General features: G+C 48.7%; 11 protein-coding genes across 11 annotated transcripts; 5 read left to right on the plus strand and 6 right to left on the minus strand.

Annotated features, from left to right (window-relative positions):
- Nucleotides 1–113: 113 nt before the first annotated feature.
- On the plus strand, nt 114–1658 carry N7519_003603 (phenylalanine--tRNA ligase; the record flags this gene model as incomplete). The annotated part of the gene is made up of 1 exon (XM_057290381.1): nt 114–1658. The coding sequence occupies one exon, from the start codon at nt 114–116 to the stop codon at nt 1656–1658; it is 1545 nt and encodes a 514-aa protein (XP_057151583.1).
- Nucleotides 1659–2210: 552 nt separating this feature from the next.
- On the minus strand, nt 2211–3165 carry grpE (mitochondrial nucleotide exchange factor MGE1; the record flags this gene model as incomplete). Its single annotated transcript, XM_057290382.1, has 3 exons — nt 2211–2257; nt 2326–2751; nt 2824–3165. 3 exons carry the CDS (start codon nt 3163–3165, stop codon nt 2225–2227), a joined length of 801 nt encoding a protein of 266 aa, XP_057151584.1. The 3' UTR covers nt 2211–2224.
- An 871-nt stretch (nt 3166–4036) lies between these two features.
- On the plus strand, nt 4037–5197 carry N7519_003605 (zinc-dependent alcohol dehydrogenase family protein; the record flags this gene model as incomplete). Its single annotated transcript, XM_057290383.1, has 3 exons — nt 4037–4553; nt 4605–4962; nt 5023–5197. 3 exons carry the CDS (start codon nt 4037–4039, stop codon nt 5195–5197), a joined length of 1050 nt encoding a protein of 349 aa, XP_057151585.1.
- Nucleotides 5198–5508: 311 nt separating this feature from the next.
- N7519_003606 (uncharacterized protein) lies at nt 5509–6315 on the minus strand (the record flags this gene model as incomplete). Its single annotated transcript, XM_057290384.1, has 2 exons — nt 5509–6184; nt 6236–6315. 2 exons carry the CDS (start codon nt 6313–6315, stop codon nt 5509–5511), a joined length of 756 nt encoding a protein of 251 aa, XP_057151586.1.
- A 1777-nt stretch (nt 6316–8092) lies between these two features.
- Nucleotides 8093–9879, minus strand: N7519_003607 (putative methionine permease; the record flags this gene model as incomplete). The annotated part of the gene is made up of 4 exons (XM_057290385.1): nt 8093–8231; nt 8280–8677; nt 8735–9463; nt 9523–9879. The coding sequence occupies 4 exons, from the start codon at nt 9877–9879 to the stop codon at nt 8093–8095; spliced, it is 1623 nt and encodes a 540-aa protein (XP_057151587.1).
- Nucleotides 9880–10435: 556 nt separating this feature from the next.
- Nucleotides 10436–12435, minus strand: N7519_003608 (Major facilitator superfamily domain general substrate transporter; the record flags this gene model as incomplete). The annotated part of the gene is made up of 9 exons (XM_057290386.1): nt 10436–10642; nt 10698–10733; nt 10786–10988; nt 11042–11108; nt 11156–11366; nt 11417–11582; nt 11639–11901; nt 11961–12133; nt 12187–12435. The coding sequence occupies 9 exons, from the start codon at nt 12433–12435 to the stop codon at nt 10436–10438; spliced, it is 1575 nt and encodes a 524-aa protein (XP_057151588.1).
- Nucleotides 12436–12906: 471 nt separating this feature from the next.
- N7519_003609 (uncharacterized protein) lies at nt 12907–14584 on the plus strand (the record flags this gene model as incomplete). The annotated part of the gene is made up of 7 exons (XM_057290387.1): nt 12907–13080; nt 13143–13234; nt 13297–13546; nt 13598–13726; nt 13780–13816; nt 13868–13986; nt 14036–14584. The coding sequence occupies 7 exons, from the start codon at nt 12907–12909 to the stop codon at nt 14582–14584; spliced, it is 1350 nt and encodes a 449-aa protein (XP_057151589.1).
- Nucleotides 14585–15685: 1101 nt separating this feature from the next.
- On the plus strand, nt 15686–16528 carry cbpA (putative calcineurin binding protein; the record flags this gene model as incomplete). The annotated part of the gene is made up of 1 exon (XM_057290388.1): nt 15686–16528. The coding sequence occupies one exon, from the start codon at nt 15686–15688 to the stop codon at nt 16526–16528; it is 843 nt and encodes a 280-aa protein (XP_057151590.1).
- Nucleotides 16529–17338: 810 nt separating this feature from the next.
- On the minus strand, nt 17339–18472 carry N7519_003611 (DNA-directed RNA polymerase II core subunit RPB3; the record flags this gene model as incomplete). Its single annotated transcript, XM_057290389.1, has 3 exons — nt 17339–17726; nt 17800–18365; nt 18419–18472. 3 exons carry the CDS (start codon nt 18470–18472, stop codon nt 17339–17341), a joined length of 1008 nt encoding a protein of 335 aa, XP_057151591.1.
- An 864-nt stretch (nt 18473–19336) lies between these two features.
- N7519_003612 (NUDIX hydrolase) lies at nt 19337–19918 on the minus strand (the record flags this gene model as incomplete). The annotated part of the gene is made up of 2 exons (XM_057290390.1): nt 19337–19764; nt 19870–19918. The coding sequence occupies 2 exons, from the start codon at nt 19916–19918 to the stop codon at nt 19337–19339; spliced, it is 477 nt and encodes a 158-aa protein (XP_057151592.1).
- A 1115-nt stretch (nt 19919–21033) lies between these two features.
- On the plus strand, nt 21034–23011 carry N7519_003613 (arginyltransferase; the record flags this gene model as incomplete). Its single annotated transcript, XM_057290391.1, has 9 exons — nt 21034–21088; nt 21264–21338; nt 21400–21475; nt 21536–21721; nt 21786–22190; nt 22258–22355; nt 22416–22481; nt 22574–22824; nt 22886–23011. 9 exons carry the CDS (start codon nt 21034–21036, stop codon nt 23009–23011), a joined length of 1338 nt encoding a protein of 445 aa, XP_057151593.1.
- Nucleotides 23012–23852: the final 841 nt, after the last annotated feature.

The raw sequence follows: 23852 nt of genomic DNA on the forward strand, positions 1-23852 counted from the left end.
TTCTTGGTTGAGCAGATTCGACAATGTACTTCGGGGACTAATTTCGCCGACCCGAACGTATGTTGATAGGTTGATAGCATTGACGGACAATTCTCACAACGCCCAACTCAACCATGAGGCTATTCGCTACCGGCCGAGCCCTGCGCGCAAGCAGTGGCCGTTGGTCAATTGCCTCAATCCGGCCCCAGATTGCGATTCCGCGCTCCATCCCACGGACTCCCATTCTCTCCCTCAACCGCGAATGGAGCTCAACCACAGCTCGCCGGAGTGAACAGAAAGCAACCACTACCTCCAAAACACCTCAGCAACAATCTAGCCTCAAGCTTGAAGGGGAGACTTACCCAACCGACCAGTGGACCAACACCCCCGATACAATCCTATCCCATATCGGACGACGACTCTACCTCGACGACAACCACCCTCTCGCCATTACACGCAAACTCATTGAAAGCCAATTCCCAGCCCCGAGCTATGGAAACTACTCAGAGAAGAACCCCGTCGTCTCAACAAGACAAAACTTCGACGTCCTCGGCTTCCCCGCGGACCACCCAGGCCGCAGCCGCACAGATACCTACTACGTGAACGACAAGACCGTGCTGCGCACACACACAAGCGCGCACCAACAGGCATATTTCCAGCAAATCGCCCGCAACGAACACACCCGTCCAGAGGAGGTCGGATACACCGTGATCGCAGACGTCTACCGTCGCGACGCAATCGACCGCAGCCACTACCCCGTCTTCCACCAGATGGAAGGCGCGATGCTATGGAAGCGGCCGGCGACGGATCCACTCTCCGCCTCAGCCGAAACAGCAGCGCGGATCATGGCTGATGTGGAGAAGATCCCGCGGCACGACGTCGTAGTCGAGGATCCGAACCCGACTATCCACGCGCAGCGGAACCCGCTGCAGGACGAGCACCACAGCGCCGAGGAGGTCGAGGCTGTGGCTGCGCACCTGAAGCGTTCCCTCGAGCGGATGGTGATTAAGATCTTCACGGAAGCGAGCAAGGCCGCTGCGGCGAGTAGCGGTGGTGCGGAGCAGGAGCCGCTCAAGGTGCGCTGGGTCGAGGCTTACTTCCCGTTCACCAGTCCGTCTTGGGAGCTAGAGGTTTTCTGGCAAGGTGACTGGTTGGAGATTCTGGGGTGCGGCGTTATCAAGCAGGATCTGTTGATCAACTCGGACGTGCCGGATCGGATTGGATGGGCGTTTGGTCTGGGCATTGAGCGCATTGCTATGCTTCTTTTCAACATCCCTGATATTCGGCTGTTCTGGTCTCGTGACGAGCGGTTCTTGTCGCAGTTCCGGGCTGGTCATATTGCCCGTTTTGAGCCTTTCTCGAAGCACCCGGCTTGCTATAAGGATGTTGCTTTCTGGTTGCCTCCTGCGGCTGTGACGGGTGGTAACAGTGCTGCTGGTGGGGCTGTGCCTTTCCATGAGAATGATGTTATGGAGATTGTTCGTGGAATTGGCGGCGACCTTGTTGAGGATGTTACTCTCATTGATGAGTTTACGCATCCGAAGACTTCGCGTAAGAGCATGTGCTACCGCATTAACTACCGGAGCTTGGAGCGGACTTTGACGAATGAGGAGAGTAATGAGATGCATCAGAAGGTCCGGGAAAAGCTAGTTGGAGAGCTTGGAGTTGAGCTGAGGTGAGTTGGGAGATTGTTGGGTTATACTTTGTACTATACTGTGACTATTATGGGGAATATGTAAGATATAGCATTCCTCTCATCAGGGTAATATCGATATATACATGGATATCACTAAGCTAGGATTCCAATAGGTATAGACCATAGCCAGCTTTGTCTTTGATTAAAGTCTAATTTAGTTACCGAAGGCGGAAGGAGAATGAAGAACACCAGAGGCTATAACAGTGCCCCGAAGAAGTGTGTATTATACAGTGAGGAGGAGAGAGTTACCTGGGGACATAGAGGTACAGACGTCACAAAACAAGTGAAAGATACCCCCAACATGAGACAATCCGTACGCCTCCAGACACATGCAACAAGGGTGTATCATACAGCCGAATCCAAGAGACAAGCAGAAAGGTAGCAAGGAAGAGTAATTTTCCCGGGTCCAAAAGCCAGCCGTATCCGAGTATAAAGCCCTATCGTGATCATGATGTATGACATATGGTACAGAGAGAAATAAAAGAAATGTGAAAATGCCGGAAGAATCAGAAGATCGAAGGATTAAGAATCGAAGTTATCGTCGACGATTTAAGCGTTCTTGACGACACCGACCTTGGCAGCCTACAAATGAAGAAAGCAGTTAGTCATAATACTCCGCTAGAAAATCTTGGGTCTTAGTAGGTACTCACCCGCAGAACGCGGCCGTTAAGACGGAAGCCCTTGCTCTGGACGTGCATAACATCGCCATCCTCGAGACCAGCAGCCGGGGCCATGAAGGTAGCCTCGTGCAGGTTTGCGTCGAACTTCTGGGCCTTGCCGTCGACCTTCTCGGAGGGGTCGAAGCGCTCGAGACCGTGCTTCTGGAGAGTGTTTAGGAGGATTTTCTGGGTCATGTGGAGACCGTCGACGAGATCATGGAGGGCCTTGTTCTCTTCGGTCTTAGCAGCAGCGAGCTTTTCCGCGGGCACGGCCAGCAATGCGCGGTCGAAGTTGTCGATGCTGTCGAGGAGGTCCTTGGCGAAACCTTGGATGGCGAACTTGCGGGCGGCGTCCATGTCGCGCTTGTTGCGCTCAACAAGGTTGCGGGATTCGGCGACGGAGCGGAGCCATTTGTCCTAATAAGAAGTTTGGGTTAATATTCGCCCGCGAAAGAGCTGCGGAGCTACCAGTATGGGGAACTAGCTTACCTTGAATTCAATGGCTTCCTTGGTCTTCTGTTCGAGCTCCTTCTTGACGGGATCCTCGGCCTCTGCGTTCTCACCGTTCTCACCGTTCTCGGTTTTCTCAGCTTCGGCGGCTTCCTTGGTCTCCGTTGAGTAGAGACGGGTAGACCGGGAGCGAATGGCCGGAAAGCCGGGAGACGTGGTTGTTGTGTGGTCCGTCGCAGCGCCAGCGATGCTGTGGAGGGGGAAGTGGTGGAGAGGATGGAGCGGGCGGCCTGAGCCTGTCTGAGGATGGTCCGTTGGAACATTATGAATAGTGTGATGTGGAATTGAGAATGGGACTCTGTGAACTGGAGGCGGAATCATTTCGGACAAATTTAATCGGGAATCACCTGACCGCCTTGGCAAGGAAAAACGCTGGGCCGGACCTTCTTCTGGCTTCTCCAAGGCTATTACGTACCACATTGCTTTCACTTGCAAGGTTGAGTCATTGTAGGCTTGGTCGCATATGAACAGGCGTTCAATTGGCTCATGACTCGAAAATATTGCCCAATGGACCATTTGCGGCCAACATAGGCATGCAACTGTATCCTCGCATGCAACGGATAGAGCTCCGACTCTGGATGTTCAAGCTGAGCTCTATTGCTCAAGGCTTTGCATAAGTTGCTTCATGAAACACTAGGTATCACAACATTAATACAGGATGTGGGCTGTCTGTATCATTTATTCATCACTATGGCATCCCTGGATATCGATTTATTGCTGTGAGGGAGCTAGCTACCTATAGGTATTATCGCGAGAGCGTTTGTTTACTCTTTTCGGGTTAGCGCAATAGGTAATTCCAACACATAAGAAGTGACTGCTTCAATTCAATAAGGATTCTAGTTCATTTACTGAACTTATTTAGCTTATTTATGTCTAGGGTATCTCATCTACAAGCCCAGTAATCAAACCAGCCAGGATGTAATATATCATTCCTACTAAGCATCTACTCCTAAGAGGACGACCCGCGGGTCCTTATTCTGTCCGTAGACGCGAAACCCGACCCCAGAATTAACAATTACCCCACGTTCAATCGCATTTATTCAGAATGAGGAAGGCATATATCCAGAAGGAGGGGTAGGCGGATTCCGGCATATTAAAGTGACGTCGGCACATGCAAGGATCTCCAGTATAAACCCAGAACAATTTCATCAACTTGACCTATCATTCCCACCATCAAAGCCCAAAAAAAGAAATGTCAAGCCCTCAAATTAGCCACCGTCGAGCCTTCAGACGAACAGACGATTATACACCAGGCAAGCCCAAGTTAAAGCTCGTACAAGAAGCGCTCGCGCTACCACTTGCACCGACTGCGGTCTTAATCAAAGTGCATGCCGTCGCTCTTAACTACCGCGACGCCAACATCGCGAACGGAGGGAATCCATGGCCAGTGATCCCAAATGGGATTTTGGGCAACGACGCGGCGGGCGAGGTCCTCGCAATTGGGGAGAAAGTGAAGACGTTAGCGGTCGGAGATAGGGCCGGGCCTATTACGGACACTGAGAACATTTCAGGGCGTGAAGTGAAGCGGTCGTGGCTGGCAGCAGACGAGGATGGAGTTATGGCGGATCATATTGTTTTTGACGAGGATGTTCTGTGTAAGCTCCCCGACTACCTTGACTGGGTTGAGGCTGCTATGATACCCTGTGCTGGTGTTACTGCTTGGTCGGCCTTGAAGGGCATGAGGATTGGGCAGACTGTGTTGATCCAAGGTATGTACTTCCTGGGGCTGAAGCTTGGTTCAACGCTAACAACTGAACTAGGCACCGGAGGTGTCAGTGTCTTTGCACTCAAGCTTGCAAGAGCTGCGGGGCTGCGGGTTATATTGACATCTTCGAGTGACAAGAAACTCGAACAAATGAAGGTCAAGTGTGCAAACCCGCCGATCATGACGATAAACTACTCTCAAACGCCCGACTGGGACAAGGAGGTTCTCGAGTTGACCAATGGCGTTGGCGTGGACATCATTGTTGAAAATGGCGGATCTAGCTCCTTGGTTAAGAGTATGAGATGTACTCGACGTGGCGGCGTGGTCAGCCAAGTCGGATATCTTTCACGGCAGGACCCTAACGACCTTCGGGAGCTGATCCCAACTATTATTGATCGAAGGATTAATCTGAGGTGAGATTTATTCTATGATGATTGATTATTGGACACTAAAGTCTGACTTGGGACAAACAGAGGTATCAATGCAGGGTCAAAGCATGATATGGAGGACCTGTGTGCTGCGCTATCAGCAGCTCAAACACCGCTGAATGATCTCATTGACAAAACATTTCCATTTGAGAAAGCCGAAGAGGCTGTTGAATATGTTTGGCAGGGTAAACAAGTTGGAAAGGTTGTGCTTCGCATCTAGATGGAGATGTTGCCTCCTCGAAGGCATTCTCTGATATGTAACTAGCTACATGGACGATGCCTGGAGTCCAGAATCTACACTCGATATCTGGGATTAGGACGGGCTTGACATTCAGCCCGTCTTACATCTTTGCCAGACTATGTGTGAAGGAGGCATGGTCATTGCGATGTCGCTTCATTGGGGTATTTCGAACACACATGGAGCTTTGGGAGACTGATGATTTTGACGATTTCCTTAACCACACCTGGGAAGTCGCCATCCAGCAATAAAGATTGGTTCCTCTCATTTCCTCTCAATAGTCACGCCGGATCTTAGTAGGGTAAGAACGGTTCATTTTCGGCTTGGCACTTAAGAATTCGCATGATGGCACGGCATTCCTCTTGATGTTCCTTCCTGTTGGGATCCAACCCGTACGCAACACGAATTGCCTTTTCAGACATGCGGTTCTTCCTGAACCACTTATTTTCGGTCGGGGTGAATGACTCAACGCCTGAGGCTCGAATCAGACCAGAGAATTTAAAGATTACAAATCTGTGCCGTTCACGCTGGGAAAAGAAGGCGTGGATCAGGTAGTTCCCGTTAGGGCACAAAGGCGAAATCCCGAACTCATGGCCTAATGGAGGCTCACCAAGCTGGACTTGGTACAGATCGGGCCCTTGATCCTTGGGCTTGAAGTAGGCCACGATATTACCATTAGTGTTCTTCACAATGAAACCAGGGTAATCTGAGTCAGTGGAGCCGCGTATAACAGTGTAATCGTCCGTCACGGGCTTTCCGATGATGTTGCAGAGCGCTGCAGGGGCATGCAGAACATTCTTCAAGCGGAGGTTGCTAGGCGAACCCGGATCAGTCTGGGTCCGCGGGCTCATGGTGGCGAGATCGACGGTTCCCATCCCAATGACTTCCGCCCTGCCCCCGGTTATATCTGTGAAATGGGATGTAAAGGGGATGTAGTCTTTACCAAACCAACAGCGATCTTTGGCAACACTGGTTTCGTTAGATGGATGCATTCAGCCCTGTGAAGTGGGGAATACCAACTGGGTGTCGGACTTGTCAGAGAAGACCCAGGAGGGACACGGAGGAGGGGGCCTATCGGGCCTCACAGGAATCGATGTCATGGCGAGGCAATCACTTGCTCAGAGGCAACTCCAAGTAACTGGGGAAAGTGATTTGAGCAATCAGCAGAACGGAGACAGGGAGAGATCTGTATGCTGTATTCGACATGGGGAAGGTGAATAGGAGAGGAGATGGGAGAAAAGCAGAGAGAAAAATAGAAAAATAGAGAACGAGAGAGAGAGGGAAAGAGAGGAAGGAAGGAAAGAAGGAAGAAGAAAGGAAGTAAAAGAGGAAGCCTCTGTTTGTTTGTGCACAATTGCTCTGGGAAGTCAAACCTCATCTTCTACATGCATTACAGGTGGACAATGAAAGTCCTGAACATTATCCACCTACTAGGGACCAGGGGTTCCTCCTTTTTAGACAAAACAAGCATCCTATATTATCTAATGAGAATATGAAGCCAATAACTAATCCATAAAGTGATCATGATATGCGTCAGCACTGTCACTGTCCACGGGTATAGTCGAAGTATTGTTTGTAGAAGAAGGAAAGAAAGGAACCTTGGAAGTGTACGGACGCAGAGGGCTAATCCATAGGACCAGCTATATCCATGGATATCAGTCCGAATCCCTTTCTCGGTCCAGAGCCTCATTTCGAAATCGGAAGCGTTAACCCTGCCAAAACGACTTGCAATGTTTTTGAGAGTATTAACGGATTGAAGTCTGTCAAGGCAAGTAAAGCAGAGAACCTTGGAATGTCGAGAATGCGAACGTAGAGGACCTCAACCTTCCAAGGTTGGAATTATAGTCCCGCCTAATTAGGTCCGACATTTGGCTCTGTCATGTCAAATCCGAATCATAGTTGCTTTTCTTTTACTTCAGCTTGGCACCTTCCATCAGTCTAACCTTAGGAAGAGTCTCTTCTTAACGTCACAGCTCATTCCATAAAAGACCTCATCCGTCTGTCTCACCTTTCTTCACATTTCCTTGATCCCTTTTCATCACTAGCACCAAGTCTGTCTTACCTTTCATCAGCTTATCGCCTTAAGGGTCCCAACTTTGATCAGTCCAGGTTCATAAAGGCCGTTTATACGTACTACGGTGTTAATGAGCATTGTCACCCTGGCTTTGGGTGGTGTCATGTGTTAGGCACTATACTTCCCAAAAAGAATATCAAAGCTGCCCACCTTGTACCGAAACCTATGACATCCAGAGAAGTTTCCCACCTATTCGGAGTCAGCGATGGAGTTCTTAGTGACCCCCGCAATGGTAAGAATGTTCTCTTCGTGGCCAAGGAAATGACTGACTCATACAGCTTAGGCACCTGGGCATCACACTAGCAGATAATATTAAGCCCCATCACGCGGCGCGGCGTGCAGTCTACGCAGCAAAACACACTATCATTCCGCCCCGTTCGATCGTCCGCGTTCCTGCGCATTCATTTCCGTCAACCGTCCTCGCCGACGGTATTTGTAATTCTGTTTCATTATTGCGTACCTGAATGCAAAGAGACGAGGAGCCAGTGACGCCGTTGCGGAAAAGGTTGAAGCTACGCGTTTTTGGCCCTCTGCCGGCGAATATCTTAATCGGTCAACACTGGTTACATTAGCCCGTTGTGTTTCAGGATCAGAACTCCCTGAATCCCTTGTTTAAGACAAGACGTATGACTCTGGTGATACCTCCACTCGTGACACCGACGCTGGAACTGTGCTTGGAGCTGATGTCCGTGACGCAATTTGTGCCATGGAGAATCTCTAAATTATTGCTATGCTGCAGCCCTGGAGGACAAGCCACGGATGAGTCAAATTTGCTTTTTTTTTTCTTTATTCCTACTTTCGCTTCACTTATGATATGAATGAACGAGCTTGATGATGCTAGTCCCGTCGGCCAGAATCTCTTTCTCTTCCTCGAGTTGATATCCTCCCCATTGTGGGAGTAACACTGTCCAGAAATACCAGTAGAGAACACCCGAGAGCATACTGTGTTTGTTAGCGAGGCAACTCACACATGGAAGGATTGCTACTCACATCCCAATCCCGACAAGTGGATATGTAGCGTAGAAGAAATCGACGTCCCGCCAATTCGGTGGCGGTATGAAAGGTGCTACTAGCAGGACTAGACATACCACAACCCGTAACCAGACAGCTGGCAACCATGCTCGGAAGGGTCGTGGAAGATGAGGCTCCCGGTATCGTACTACCAGCAGACCGACTGTGATTGCCAAGGAAAACATCTGTCCTGGGTATCCCTCCAAGTCCAAGATAAAGTTATAGACGTCCCCTTGTGGTGGTAGGGCGAGGACCAAGGCAGAAGGGATATAGTGCACAATAAGTCCACCCAGTGGAGTCCCAAACGGCCGCGAGGACGAGAGAACATTTTGCCAGGGAAGAAAGCCTTGTCGGGCTATCTCTTGGTTCACACGTGCCTACTAAATGTTAGTATATTGGCTTTCAAAGCCATGCTAGTAGTTCCAAAAGCATACCAAGCCAAAGGTCACTACCATCACATTCCCGGCAGCTGAAATGGCTATAGCAAGTGGGAAGAATATCTTTCCAACATGCTCCCCAAATAACCTTTCGAATAGCAGTGCTCCCACTAACTCCCCGCTATTTTTGATCTCTTCGAGCGGAATGACGAGGAAGTATGAAAGATTCGCAAGAAAGTATAGACCACCGGCTGTGACTAGCGCAGTAGGACACACAGTCTTGACTATCTTCACGGGATCATGAACCTCACTGAGGACATTGTTCACATTGCTCAACCCAGCGTAGGAGTAGTAGACTTTGAACAAAGCCGATGAAAGTAGACTCCAGCTCCAGTTCGATCCTTCCCACATCGAATTCCAAGAAAATGAGCTGGCGACCCCTGGAACTGGAGATATATTATTAGTATCTCCATACAAACCCAGAAAAACCACCCAGACTCCCGTCAAGGACATCGCGGCAATGAGAAATATCTTCACCCAACCAAGGACATTCTGGATGAAGATGCCAGTTTTCAAGAAACAGCCATGGACAATAGTAATGGCAGTCAAGAGACCAACAGCAAGGACCTTATGCTGAAGCTCAGTGGGCTGAATACTAAGCGCGAAGAACGCATATTTCGAAAAGATTATGCAATTGCTCGCCGTGAACCCCAGGAGCACTACCTGGGCTGTTATGAGGCTTGATGCGAGAAACCGCGGTCGGGGATAGGTATACTCGAGGTACACCTGCGCAAGTAAGTAAATTTAGCTGAACAGCTTTCTGCAATTCTGCAGATGCGCTTTACCTTTGTTCCTCCTGAGCGAGGTAGCATGCACCCGAATTCCATGGAGACGGCTAGCCCGCAAGCTGATATTATCGTCCCAACCAGCCATACTAGCAGAGTCAATCCTATGCTTCCGGCGGATCTGACGATTGAGCCTGGTGTTGCGAATATACCGCTCCCAATCACTTGCGAAATGACTAATATGTATGCGCTTGACCAGTTGATGCTCTTTCTGTAGGGCGTCCCTGGTAGGGTGTCGGGGTATGGTGTTGGAAAATCGTCGGATGAGAGGCCGAGTGGTTCTTGTTGAGAGCTGTGTGATGGAACGTTCGAGTGAGTTGATGGGTTTAAGAGAGGTTGTCTTTCCTGGATGTCCATGGTGAGCTGTTGTAGATGGTTGAAGTATGGGTCGAATAACTATTTATTCATAGTGGTTATACGGTGGGGAGCATTATAGGGTGTAAATAAATGCAATTCAAAGAGGAGAACCGAGGAGATAAGGTGCTTTGAGGTGCTTGGAAATCATCTGGCACGTCATTCAGGCCGACTGTTGTGTGTCGGATCCTTGCAGGGTGGTTTACGCCATAGGAATGTGATCGCACAACTTTAGATGGAACCTATTGTGCTTTAAGCTTTGAAATCAATGTTAAATTATGACCGAATACTGTATCCGAGGCTGTGATGTATGTATCTGGTACTACATATAACATATGATAGTTATCCAGAGGCACAGGAAAGAGATGGGCAAAATAAACAACCCAAGAGAAGGATAATAACAGTATCCCCCCTATAGAGCGTAGTTATTTAATTTCAAAAACCCCAAGCCTCTAAAGCTCCAGGCCGAATATACGTATCCAGAAAGTCTATCAGAGTACATATCGGCTGTTCTCGAATAAGTATCAATTTCAGGACCAACAAACCAGTCAATGGAAACTTACAACGTCAAATTCTCCCTATCAGTCAAGTCCAACTGACTATTATCCACGATTCGAGTGACTTTGCCCCCATCCGAATCGACCGTCTCGACAACACCATTGCTAGCCACCTGATTAGCTTCCGCGAGCTTGTCGCGACGTTTATTCTCTTGGCTTAGGTAGATCCTGAGCGCGATAATAATGATTGACGGAAGAATTGCAGCGACCTTAAGCGCTGTAAGCCAAATATTCCGCAAGTAGCTTTTTTAAAATATAACTTACCACAAGCAAAATAATCCATGTTGGCCTGTAGCGAGGCTAGAATCTTTGTTAGTATGACAATCCAAGCTAGCACAAATTATGAACTCACCTTCCATTCCGGTCGGAATAATTGCGGAGAGATAATATTTCCCAGTCCGTATCCAATGTGATAAAGCGCAATGACCGTAGTTTTCTTCGTATGACCCGCTGACGCATTGGCAGCCCAGATCATGACAATGGCATATGGGATGCCGACTGTAGATCGAATCCAGATTCCAGCGATGAGACCCCATCGATTGGACCAGGGCAAGGCTGTCGGGTCCGTCAGTAGTGGGTCATATTTTGAAAAGAAGACAACCACTAACCTAGTAGAAGGATGCTTGAAAGAGCACCTGGAATGTAGGCAATGAGGGATATCCATGCTCGGCAGTTCTGCAAGTTTCAGTCTACATTCACAAGAATGTTCGGACCTGGCTTACCTTGGTGTGGTACAAGGTTATCGCAGCTGTTATGAGAGAAAAGAATGATACAACCCCCGTCACGGTTCCTAATAGTGTTGTTTGAAGAACGGTGAAACCAAATGAGTTGATGATCAGTGAATATTGGTTGGTTACTCCGTTTGCCATTTCCTGGGACCAGGCGTGTAGGAAGAAGAGCCACGTTTTGGGGTCTTGAATTGCTTCGATAAACCTGGAGCTTTGGTAAGTTCATGTATCTTGGATTTTCTTCAGGGACCTGACTGATATCTTTTGAAAATCTTTTGCTCGATTCCAGAATGATTCTCTCTGATCCGTAAAATAGCCTTTGCACGCTCCTCGTGTGTAAGGAAATCCGCATGGATAGGGCTATCAGGAAAGAAGAGATAGACAAAGACACCGAAAATGACTGTGAGAACACCAGTAATTACTAGAATAAAGGTTAGCACGAAGGATATAAAGGATGTACTTGGAGAACGGACGTACCCATGAACCATTTCCACGGAGAAAAGCTACCTGTATCAATCCAAAGAACACCATAAGATAGCAGACCAGACGTGATAGGACTCGCATTGCCAATTGACCACATGACCGGCATCATGACGGCCTGCTCGCCGTAAGTAAAGAACATGGACATGGAAAGCAGGAATGCTGGAACGATGGATGCTTCTGCTACTCCAAGGAAAAAGCGAACAACGAAAAGAGATGCGAAGCTGTTGCAGGGAACATGTAAGAGGGTGATTCCTCCCCTTTAAAGTCAGTCAGTGATCGATATACGTTATTATGCGAAGACAGGTGAAGAACTTACCATACTACCAAATTACCCGCCAACCACTTCCCAACACGAAACCGCTGCAAAGCCCAATTCTGTGGCCATTCAGCCAAAAGGTATCCGAAATAAAAAATCGAAGAGAGCCAGTTATATTGGTTCGAGTTCAGGTGTGCATCTTGTATGATCCCTAGGATCGCAGAGCTTCCAAGCTGCTAGTATGTTATTACTGGGTTCTCATATTCGGTGAATCGAATTAACATACCGTTTGCTTGTCGACATACATCAAGTGATACCCAATGCAAAGAAAAGGCAAAATCCGCCATAAGCATTTGTTACGAATCTGTATTGCTTCTTCGGGAGTTGGGTCTGTGACTTGAATTTTTGCGAATAGTTTAAAACTCTCATCGGCAAATTGATCAGGGAGCTTTGGTGTAGTATTAAACTCATTGTCACTTTCTCCATTGGCTTGTGATTCTGCCACGAGGCCGGGCTTGTGGGTTTCCACTGCCATCGTGTGAGGTATAAGGAACGACACGTAGAATGGTTAATCAGGTCCAGATATTCGCAGCCCTACACGGGTACTTATGAATCTCACTAGCCTACAGATAAAATTGCGCAATGGTCCTAATCTCCGTCGCCTTTACACTACTGACTGATTTCCACGCAGATATGAGGAAGCAGACTGTGGGGTTCACAATAGTATTCTCCTGATATGGAAGGTGATACACTAGTGTCTTACTTGGCAGAAGAGCGCTTGGTTATCAAAACACGATCTTCACTTATACAAACGCGAGTTTGACTCCAAAGCACGCCTAAAGTCGCCATTGCGGGGTTGCGTCAGCGCTGCATTGTTGGCGTGCTCACAAGCTCCAAGGCCATGGCCGCGATAGACCTAAACTATAAAAAGAATTCGGTTTTGCCAGAAGTAACTTTTTATCTCGACTGATTTGTGCTAGATCGACGGATATCCGATTATATCAAGATGACAGTAAAAAGCGAACCCCTTCGCGTCTTGATTGCTGGCGCAGGCATCGCAGGTCTTGCAACCGCTATATCGCTGACACGCATATCAACTCTTCCAAAGTTGGATATCCAGCTATATGAACAGGCTCCAGAGCTCTTGGAAATAGGAGCTAGCATTGCGCTCAGTCCAAATGTAGGGACCTTACGCATTATTTTGAATAATTGGACTATCTAACCATGAATGTGAAATACCAGGGCATGCGCACCTTGGAGAAACTCGGCGTACACAATGCCTTAACAGACGAAATCGGGTTCAGAGGCCCAAGTGGCATCCCGCAGATATTCCGGTATGAATCCATTACATATAATCCAGTTGTATTGCTTATCATGCTGAAAGATAGATAAATAGCCACTGGAAAACGGACCAGGTCGTGTCGATAGACACTCACACTAACGTCCCTAATCCCCGTCATCGTACTACCCGCTTCCACCGCGGTCATTTACACTCTGCTCTGCTTGAGCATGTTTCTAGAGAGTCAATCCACTTGGGTAAGAGGATTGCGCGCGCGGAAGTAGACCAGGATGGTGTCTCGTTGTATTTCGAGGATGGGAGTAGTGCCCACGGAGACATCCTCATTGGGGCAGATGGGATTCGATCGGTTTGTGATATAACCTTGGTTCGAATTGCGTTCTTGCTAACTCGAGTTCAGAGTGTCAGACAATCGTTCATCCCGGATTACAAGCTACGGTTCGGTGGGAAGGTATTCATGAGGGCGACGTTTGATGCTTCGTTGGTAGAGGGCAAGATCCCTGATTTGCCTGCTGATTCGATACACTGGGTATATTTTCACTGTATGGAGGGTGTCAGAATTATTGCTAACAATAGTGACAGTGGGGTCCTAAAGACAACTTCTTTGCGTCTCGGCTTGGTAAGTGGAAGAAGCAGCATTTCATGCCTGAATAGCTCTGACAAGACCCAGGCAAGAACCAGTACACCACCGTTGGAGCATACGATGACCCGCGCTCAGCAGAGGAGGTGGAGAAAAGCATTTCGTGGGATCAATTTGGCAGTGTGGAATTTTTAAGAGAGAGATACAAGGTACGCTCTCAACTGACCTGTCTGAACCCATTAGACTCACAGCGCTCAGGACTGGAATCCCACGGTCAAAGCCCTGACAGAGCTCACACCATCAACAAATCTTTATCCCAATTTCGTGGGAGATGCCCTCCCAAACTGGGTCTTTGGGTCACGAGTGACTCTAGTCGGAGACGCAGCCCATGCTCACGGCGGTGCTTTCGCAGCCGGAGGCTCGCTGGCACTAGACGACTCCCTCGCTCTTGGCCTTGCACTCAAAGAAGTGTTCTCTTCGAGAAAAGCCACCTTCTCAGCTGGAAATATCAACAAAGCGTTGGGGCTGTATAGTCAAACCAGGCAGCCACATACAGCTCGGTTGCTAGGTATAGTGCATAGCCAGATCGACAAGAAAGGTACTATTTTTGCGACACGCGAAGAAGATGCTGCGCTTGTTGCTCGAATGGCTGGCAGGCCAAATACGGAATGGCTATCGGAACACGATGTTGAAGCTGCGTTCACCGCTGTTGTTGAACAACTGGAAGGGGCGCAGCGACAGGTACGCCTTGCTGGACCGGAAACAAAGAGAGATGTAGAGATCCAGCTCCAAGGAAGCAAGTTGTAGAGTAGATTTATTGATTGCTTAATGTCGATTTAGCAGCTTAAGCTCATGGACGGATTGTCTTTATGCTATGTCACTATTTCTTGGTACTTTCAGCTCGCAAGACATTTCAGAGACCTGTTTATTGAAAGCGACGTATACAAGTGGATTTTGCGACATTCGGCCTAAACAAAGCTGGAATCTGGTGTTCTGTACAACTGATAGGACAAAAGATCTAAATTTCTGCACGAGGCTTGTGGACCGGGATGTGCCACAAAGACCTGTGCCAGTGTCATAGCCTGCTTTGTTCTTCACCATGTCTCGGGAATCAATTGGGTATATGCTCCATAAATAAACAATTGAGTAGCCTTAGGGCTGAATCAAACATGTCTAATCCCAGACTTTTCCCATTGCAAAGCCCCAGTTTTGTTATGCAAGGCTTGGGAAGAAACTGTGGGTGGCAATGCTTGATAGTGGAGGTCTTAAAGGCGTAGGCAGAATGATAAAATGTACAAGCCAATGGGGGCTTAGACAATAAGGATGATAGCCTTGTACAGGAGTACTCCGTCCAACGCTGTATGCATCGTACTCCTCCTTTGCTTGCATCGGATGCTCCGGTTGAGAAAGGGGCGGAGCTTTGTTGAGAGGTCACGGGGTGTGGCTGGTGCAAGTCAAAGGGGGAAATCGACTGAAAGCAATGTGTGGCGTCTGTGGCGCATGCACAGCACTCTGGCCGAGAACGTTATAGTTTATTTGCTAAATTCCAATAAAATCAAATAAAATCAAATAAAATATAGTCGATCACGGCCCTTTGATCTGAAAGAGTTTAGGCCTAAGCCGGGAACAGGTGGATACATGGAGAGAGACGTGGAATGGCAGAGGCAGTGCAGGGATGACGATAGCTGCGCCTCCCGGCCTTAATTTGGGGAAATGTCTGTTTTAAAGAGAGGCAAATCCGGAGTTCTTTGAGTCTTTCATCTTTCAAGTTCATCCATTCTGAATCATTCTCGCCTTTGTTGGAAATTCTAGAACCATTATCTCTAAAGTTCTTATCCGGTGGCAACCTCCTTTATCTTCTCCTTATCCACCAACAAACAACCCCAAACCATACAACACACATACAAAATGGCCATCTCAGCTTCACCTCCACACTCACTGGCTTCATCACCCACATTAACTCGCTCATCCCACACCTCACGACCATCCCTAACCCTCGATATCGCCAACATGCCCACAGTCTCTCAGCCAACACCCCCCTCCAACACCCTCCTAATCACCAATCTCCACGATCTACTCGTCTTCCAACCCGCAGCACTGGAAGAAATCCGCAACCAAATCACCGCCGTGGCTCCCCTAAACTCCTTCTCCCCGCTCCCCTCCATGCGCCGCATCGTGTGCTCCTTCCACAACGACACGGACGCCACAGCAGTGCGCCAGCTCCTAGACGGCAAGCGTCTCCTAAACCGAGACGTCCACCCACGGATCTACTTCGGCGAGCCGACCGCACTCCTCGACGGCGGCCGCCCCAAACTCCTCGAAGCACCACAAGTCTCGAAGATGTTCTTTATCTCACCGCCGCCCAGCCCGCCACACGGATGGGTCATGCGCAACGAGGACCCGCCCAACAAGGAAGTCCACGCGTCGGATCTGGCACGTGCACTGTCCATGCTGAAGACGGACCAGATGCAGGAGACACCTGCCGACCCCGCGACACCGGTCTCTATCTCCTCTGACAAGCGTACGCCCAGCTGGCCGGCAACCGGCTCCCAGCAGCGTAGCAGGAGCAGCACCCTCATCTACAATCCTGAGGACCATGGTGGTAGTCCTCATCTTCCGGCTGTCATGGTTGAGGATATGACGCTGGATATTGATGAGGATGTTGATATGGATGCGTTGAGTCCGATTGAGATGGCGGTTAACCAGATGCCGCCTAAGACTGCTCGTCCGCCGGTTGAGCTGATGGAGTAGATTGTTTTTGAAGGTTGCTGGTCTTTTGTGTTCTACATTCTGCATTTTAGCGAGGCATGGTTGTGTTTGTATAGTCGCATCTGTGGCATGCCAGGCGTTGGGAAAGGATGGGCATTTCAGCAGCTTTTTTTCAGAATTTGCTTGATGTTTTATTGCTTTACGCAGGACTATGGTTAACAGAATTTGAAAATACATGTGTTTGATATTCATGTCTCTTTCTATGTAGTTGCATCTGATAACATATACTAAGACTTAGTTTGACCTCTGGCCCAATCTTTGCTCCGATATTGAGCTCAGTCGTCGTTTGGACACAAACATGTGTATAGTACAGAGATACAAAGATACCTAGATACGTACTAATCCTTGGAGGGAGCATTAAAGAGTGATAGACCAGAATAGATCCCCGCCTAGTCCTAGACCAGCCATGTAGATGTAGAAGCTAGGATAAGAGGGCTTTGGGTGAATCGGGACTATGGGTATGCGGATTCCTCGATTTGTTTCATGCAGGCATAGGACATGGGCTGGCATGCGGGTATTCGTGCTTACTATGTTTAAGGGCATTGATATTTGCACTCGGATGAGTGACTTGGTAGTTTTAGCAAAAGTTCCATAATATTTAGTATTTTCAGGTTCGCCGAACCAACGAGTAGATATTTCAGATCCAGAGACCAGTCATTCTCTAGTATCAGAAGACCGTCCCCACAGCAAAAGATACAAAGAACGGAAAACTCCAAAGTGCGCCCCAATTCACCAGGAAATCAAAACTCCATTGCGCATGCTCGAGCTCTATTTTTCTTGGGTTATACACGTTCAGTACCCATAGCTGCTCTGTCCGTAAGGCGTAGCACCGTACGGTGTCTGTGCACTAGCGCCCCAAGCACTGGCCGCACCGTTTCCGTAGGCAGTCATGTTTCCGTCAATGCCCTCAGGCGGCTCGTAAGCATCGGGGTCATTGGCACCCATCATCTCAGCATCTTCAGCAGCTCCGCCGTGTCCATCTTCACCTTCACCCAAGAGCACGGAGACGGTGGTTGCGAGCTTGCGTTGCAGCGACACAATACCCTGCTGGATGATCATATCTGGCTCGAGGTTGCCGATGCTCTCGACGTCAAAGTAGAAGCAGTTAGGCTCGGCATCGTAGTCGAAGGGCTGGTCAGGGTTGGCAGCGGGTTCCCACGCAGCGTTTTCAGAGACGGGCCTATAAAAAGTCATTGTTAGCAGATAGGTCGAAGCAACCTCGTGAATATCAAGTCAAGACTCAAAATACATACCATTCCTTCGCCGCGTCCTGCTCATACCAGTAGTCCACATGGCGCAGGTTGTTGTTGGGATCATATTCAAAGCCAACAGCAGCAGTGGGAGCCCACTTCGCATGCTCCTTGGCGGTTCCCTTCTTCGCCAAACAAGTCATCTTAATCTCCTGCCCTTTGCGCAGCTTGCAAATCAGGGGTCCCTTGTTCTCCGGGTCAGTGGTAACGGGATCACCGATCTTGTCGTTGATCCGCTCGCCGACGACAATCAGATCCCGCGCGTAGACGGACATGATGCCGCTGCCGCAGCGCGCGTGCAGAGACAGCGTCACGCTGCAGCGCACACAGTGGTCTTCGCAGTCGCAGTCTCGTGTGTAGTCGAGGTCTTGGTCGCAGTTATACGAGTTCAAGGGGATCATGCCGAGGCGGTGGGCGAGGAATTCATCGGGGAGGACTGAGGTGTTGCTTTCGATTTCGATTAGATCGAGGGCCAGAGTGGGCACTTCGGCGAGGATGGTTCGTCGGAGGGAGTTGGCGAATGCGAGGTCGACCGCGGTCAGTCTGAAGTCGACGCGGTACGGTTCCGCCTGACATATTTGTGAGTCTTTTGTCCTGCTGCTTTTTGGATGTCTCGTCTTACCTCGCGGACTGTCACTTGGGGCCCTGTGGGCTCGAGGTCCATTTCGTAATCCATGTTGGTATGTATGCGGCAGCGCTGCTCGCCGCCACCCTTGTCTGAAGCTGGTGTTTATCCGCGGGTCATAAAAGTAGAGTTATAGGTTAAAGATTGAGGGGTGCAATGGCGAATGACAAGGTAATGAGAACTGTGGTGGTAGATGATTCGGGCGCGAAGTTGTTGGCTTGAGGGCACGCGGATTTGCTCCCTCGGAGACAGCTTTTTGCGCTTTGCCTAATCGGGTCACACGCTCTAAGTGAAAAGTGCCAATATCAAGTCGCCTCTTTTTTTTTACATTTACAGTTGCAATGGAATACTTTGGCTTCTCTGTTCATTCCCTTCTTCTCTTTCTCGGATTAGAGAGTGAAGGGAGTGGTTTAGATTTGATTCACTTGCTGGGTATCGACACTGGATCCAAAAGACTGGTATCTAGAACTAAGGGAAGTGTACGCTGAACTCAAATCTGGCAAGTGAAACAGTGCAAGCAATGGGATTCAGATAAAGTAGTCCGATATCACATTTGATAAAATAAGGTATCCTCCGGTATCAATGCAAGAACGTCCCGAAGCCTTCAAGGCTGTTTGCAAAAAGGCGTCTATCAGAGGGAGACAGAGCAAAACACAGGCTCAAACGGTTCATTCGCAAATGAATCAGCAGACGGGTAGCGGCAGCCCGTCAAAGATGCAAAAAAAAGGGGGTGAAAGGGTAAGAGGTAGACAAAGCCAATAGTAGAAGCGACGAAGCCACCTTTTTTTTTGGAGTTGGTCATGTCGAGTCGTTATCAGGGAGTGTTCTCTCATAGTAGTGAGCACGTATATGTTGAAGAATGATGAGGGGAGAGTATTCGATGTGCGAGAGAACTGGATGTGCATACGATAGGGGCTACCGCTTCAATGAGCTGCGATTCAATGCTTCAAGCAACTCGGGACGATTCGCGAGGGCAGTGGCAGCCTGTGCATACGGAACCCACTGTCGTTTCCGCTTGTGCATCTCGGGCCACTCGGTTTCCTCTCGCTCGACGGTGACTTCAAAGAACTGGTATGACGCTTTGGGCGCTTGCGCCGTAAGAAGGCCGGAAGGTCTCATATCCGGGATGAGTCCGAGATCTCTGATCACGATGCAGACGACACCGGCTTCCTCCCAGGCCTCACGGCATGCAGCCTGCTCGGCGGTTTTTTCATCGAGCTCCCATCCACCCTTGGGGAGCACCCAACCTCCGGGTCCCGCGGACTGAATCATGAGGACTTTGGTCTTGTCGGCGGAAATAGGGACAACGCCGGCTACCAGTCGCTCGCCTTTTGAGCCGTAGCCTAGGACAAGCCGTTAGAGTCAGGAAACACGGGGACAGTGTAGACGTAAGGGGGACGGGTTCCCCCCACGTGCGCAGCCGCAAAGCGACCTCAGCAATAACTCACGTTGGTTTTTCCGCCCAACGCGGGCTTCCATAGACCGTATTTGCGCCATTGTAATAGACAATCGAATATCCTTGGTTTTACTCCAGGATTTGGTGGGGTTGAAAAGTCCCGGGAAATGAAGAAAGAGAGAAAAAAAGAGTGTAAAGGCCAAGGATGTCAAAAAAAGGTCAAGGGAAAGCCAATAGATGATGCTCTCGCAAGCTCCCTCGGAGCCTGTTAGGTCTCTGAGGTGAGAGAAGAAGCTCCCGGTGTCTCGGTGGTAGATGAGCGGGAGTACAGCGCGAGGGCGGTCGGGGAGGGAAATTTTTTTTTTCCTTTAGGATATTGCGGAGGTAGGCAATGGAGATCAGGTCTTCCCGTTCATGCCTGACGGGGGATTAGAATGGTAAGTGAAAATAGGCATGGTTTTCAAAAGAAGAACTGAGAAATGGGAGGTTATTGAGGAATGGAGAAAAGATGAGAAGTGGGAATGGAGGGGCACGGCGGCGCAGTCCGGGAGAAGAGTCAAGGTACGTTTCTTTTTTTTTTCCCTTCACGTTTTTACTATTTTCCTTTCTTCTTTGCATATTTACATTAATTGTCTTTGTTACATCGTATACTATAATCACTAGAGTCATTAGAGTCATTCTAAAGTGAGAACAAGCAGTTCAATGACCTTGACTTCTCTCCTTTTCCACTCTATATATGGTCATGTGACTAGATCGAAGGAGTTGAGATGATTCTATATTTGGTATTATCGACTGTATTGTGCTATGTTTTACTATATTTTATTACAATTTACTATACTCTACAGTAATCTACAAATACTATTCCTATAATTCAACCTCATACGTCTAAATGTGCGTCGGTTAATGAGCCTCTTTAAAACCTACGGGATTTGCTGGTACCGAGAAGGGGGAAAACTCGGGCGATTCGACCAGAAACAACAGGATCGGCCTTGTGGCTTGAGACATAAGATACATACAGTTGAAAAGCTATAGAAGTAACTATGTATGTTGTATGTTATACATAAGTACACATAAACCGTATATTCCCCTTGCCGTAGAGATACAATATTTACTACATTAACCCCGGCTTTTCCGACTTCACCTTTGACTTTCTCCTACAACTCACATCCACTCGCCAGTGCACGCCAGTGCCCGCCAACACATATCCAATCTAAACATGCAACAAGTTGACGCCGAACGCGCGCGAAAGCTGTCGCTGTTCCGCCCACTAGGTACGTCCCACTCTCCTGCAGGGAACCACTGAGATAGGCTTCTGTTACCCCGTGGCGCTTCCACTGGCCCAGGGCGCTACCACTTCGGGGAATTTGGCGGGGGTGTCAACGCCCAATGCTCTTTGATCGTCCAACCCCCTCTCATGCAGAGACTAATGCGTTGTGATCCTCTCAGGTTACCAAAAGAACTCGTGTGGTTACTGCAAGTCCAAAGATGGAAGTTTGTTGCCCCCTACCCCTGCTGTGTTTGGTCCTTTTTTACTTTTTTTTTCAGGGCTAGCAAGTTAGGCAGGGATGCTGACACGTAAAAGGTGCATCGTACTACACCAGCTCTACGTCCGTACTCCCGGAACATTATGACGAGCTGATCAATGGCGGGTGGAGGCGGTATGATTGCCCCCAGGTTTAATTTCCCTGTGCTCCATCAGACCATACTGACATCCTCAGATCGGGAAACCTCTATTACAAACAAAACCTGCTTCGGTCTTGTTGTCCTCACTACACGCTGAGACTAGAGGCATCCGCTTATCGGCCCCGCCGAGATCAGCGCAAGGCCATCAACAAGTGGAACAAGTTCATTCTAGGTCCCGAGTATATGCGAAAGGCAGCCCGGCTTTGTCCGCGAACCCGCGAGTATGCAACTCTATATCTGCCAATTTGATATCAGATTATATGCTTATTGCTAATCAACGCACAGAGAGAAAAAGCACCGCAAGTGCAACTTCGACCTCCTGTCAGCTGTCCACCAGAGCGAGTACGACCACATCAAACGGCCCATTGACCCTGCTACCAAGCTTCCTATCGAACCAGCGCACCGCTTTGAAGTCACTATTGAAGGTGACTCTGTGTCTCAGGCAAAGTTCCAGCTGTTCCTCAAGTACCAAACGGCCATCCATAAAGAGGATGTCTCTCACTGGAAACCCAAGGACTTTCAACGCTTCTTATGCTCAGGCATCAAGCGAACTCCGAATCCCCTAACTGCTACCAACGCTTCCGAGAAGAAACTCGGTTCTTGGCATCAGTGCTATCGTCTGGATGGCGAGCTCATTGCTGTTGCAGTATTGGACTTGGTCCCCAGCGGCGTCAGCTCCGTCTATGTCTTGTAAGCTGATGCTGACTGCACTCCAACCAGCAAAATATATGATAAGCTGATATTCAGTACCACACAGCTACGATCCTGCCTATGAGCAATGGGAGATCGGCAAGCTGAGCGCCATGCGTGAAATTGCCTTCGCAATCGAGAATCAGTACATGTACTACTACATGGGTAGGTCGCAATTGTGGAACTGGTCCCTAGTTTGGTACGCCTCTAACAATCAAAATATAGGGTACTACATTCACTCCTGCCAGAAGATGCGCTACAAGGCCAATTTCCGCCCCCAGTACATCCTTGGTAGGTTCCACTCGTGTCTCAGTCTTAATTTATTTCATTTGTACTACGTGAAAAGTTGTGCACGACATCTGACCGTTTTATCTGTTACTCAGACCCTGAATCCTGCGACTGGGACCCTCTTGATGGCGAATTGACGGAGAAGCTTAATTCCCGTTCCTATGTCTCTATGTCTCGGGACCGAGCATCCTCCCCTGCGCCTCTGGCCCCGGAAATTGACGTCGATCTAGAGGAGGTTTCCCTCTTTGATATTGGCATGCCCGGTGTACTTACTGTCCCCCAAGTGGAAGCACTGGACCTAGATCATTGGCTGCTGTTCTTCAACGACAACTATGTTCACATGAAGGTATGCATTTATCTTTTCTCGAACCTTGAGCAAGAGGGACGTCTTTACTAAATTTAACTAGGATCTGGTCAAATGGGAAACCATGTCAATGACTTCGCCAATGTCTATCAAGGGAATCATCGCCGAGTTGGCCGCAGTCCTGGGCCCTAAAATTGTCCGAAACAGCGCAGTGGACTTGCTCGGTTGATCAAAGATGATGTTTCAGTGCCAACTATAGCTAAGACCGAACGGGGGTTCCAAAACACCAAGAAAAGGGATGGAGCAGATATAGATTCATGGAAGAATTAATTAATTAATTCACAAGCAATTCAGTCAAGTCTGCTGTCTGCCAAATCAAGATGATCTGTTCTGATTTACATTTAGATTCCAATGCAATAGCAAGCGACCTGCTATGTCTATAAATGTCCTTATATTTCTAGACCATTAACTATGAAGTATCTGCTAACAACCTTGGAAGCTCCTTCCCAAGTGATGTGTATACCGACCAAGCTCCAACATCAATCGCTCCTTCCGTTCCTACGTAACTACCTAGGTAGGTAGGGATCTCGAGTAGCTTCCCTTTGCATCACCCCGATGTACTTGACCTTGTCCATCCCATTTACCTTTCGCGGCCTCCCTTCCTTCGCCGCAATTCCATATGGCAAGTTGGCTTTACAGCTTCGCAATATCATGTAGCCAGTCCGTTAAATCAGTCTTACCAAGGATATCCCGTTAGTTATCACACCGGAGGCTATGCTTACGCTATATAAAGATAATCCTGGCAAGAATATTTACTTTATATCTATGGATTCTGTCATGTGCGTGTCTCATTCGTTACCAGTGTCGATTCTAGTCTAGCTCACCTCGCAAACTAACACTTTCTAAGAATGAGCCCATAAGCCCATATCATGCCGATCAAGTCAATCAAGTATCTCAATCTATTGGATATGAAACCTGGGTACTGTGTTACTGTGTCAGCCATACGCCGCGCTTCAAATTTTCAGCCAGCCACTCTAAGTGTGATTACACTTGCGTATTATATGAACAAT

Source organism: Penicillium mononematosum, assembly GCF_028829835.1.
Source record: "Penicillium mononematosum strain IBT 11891 chromosome Unknown utg000002l:1.0-8112719.0:1.0-8118358.0, whole genome shotgun sequence".
Lineage (NCBI taxonomy): Eukaryota > Fungi > Ascomycota > Eurotiomycetes > Eurotiales > Aspergillaceae > Penicillium > Penicillium mononematosum.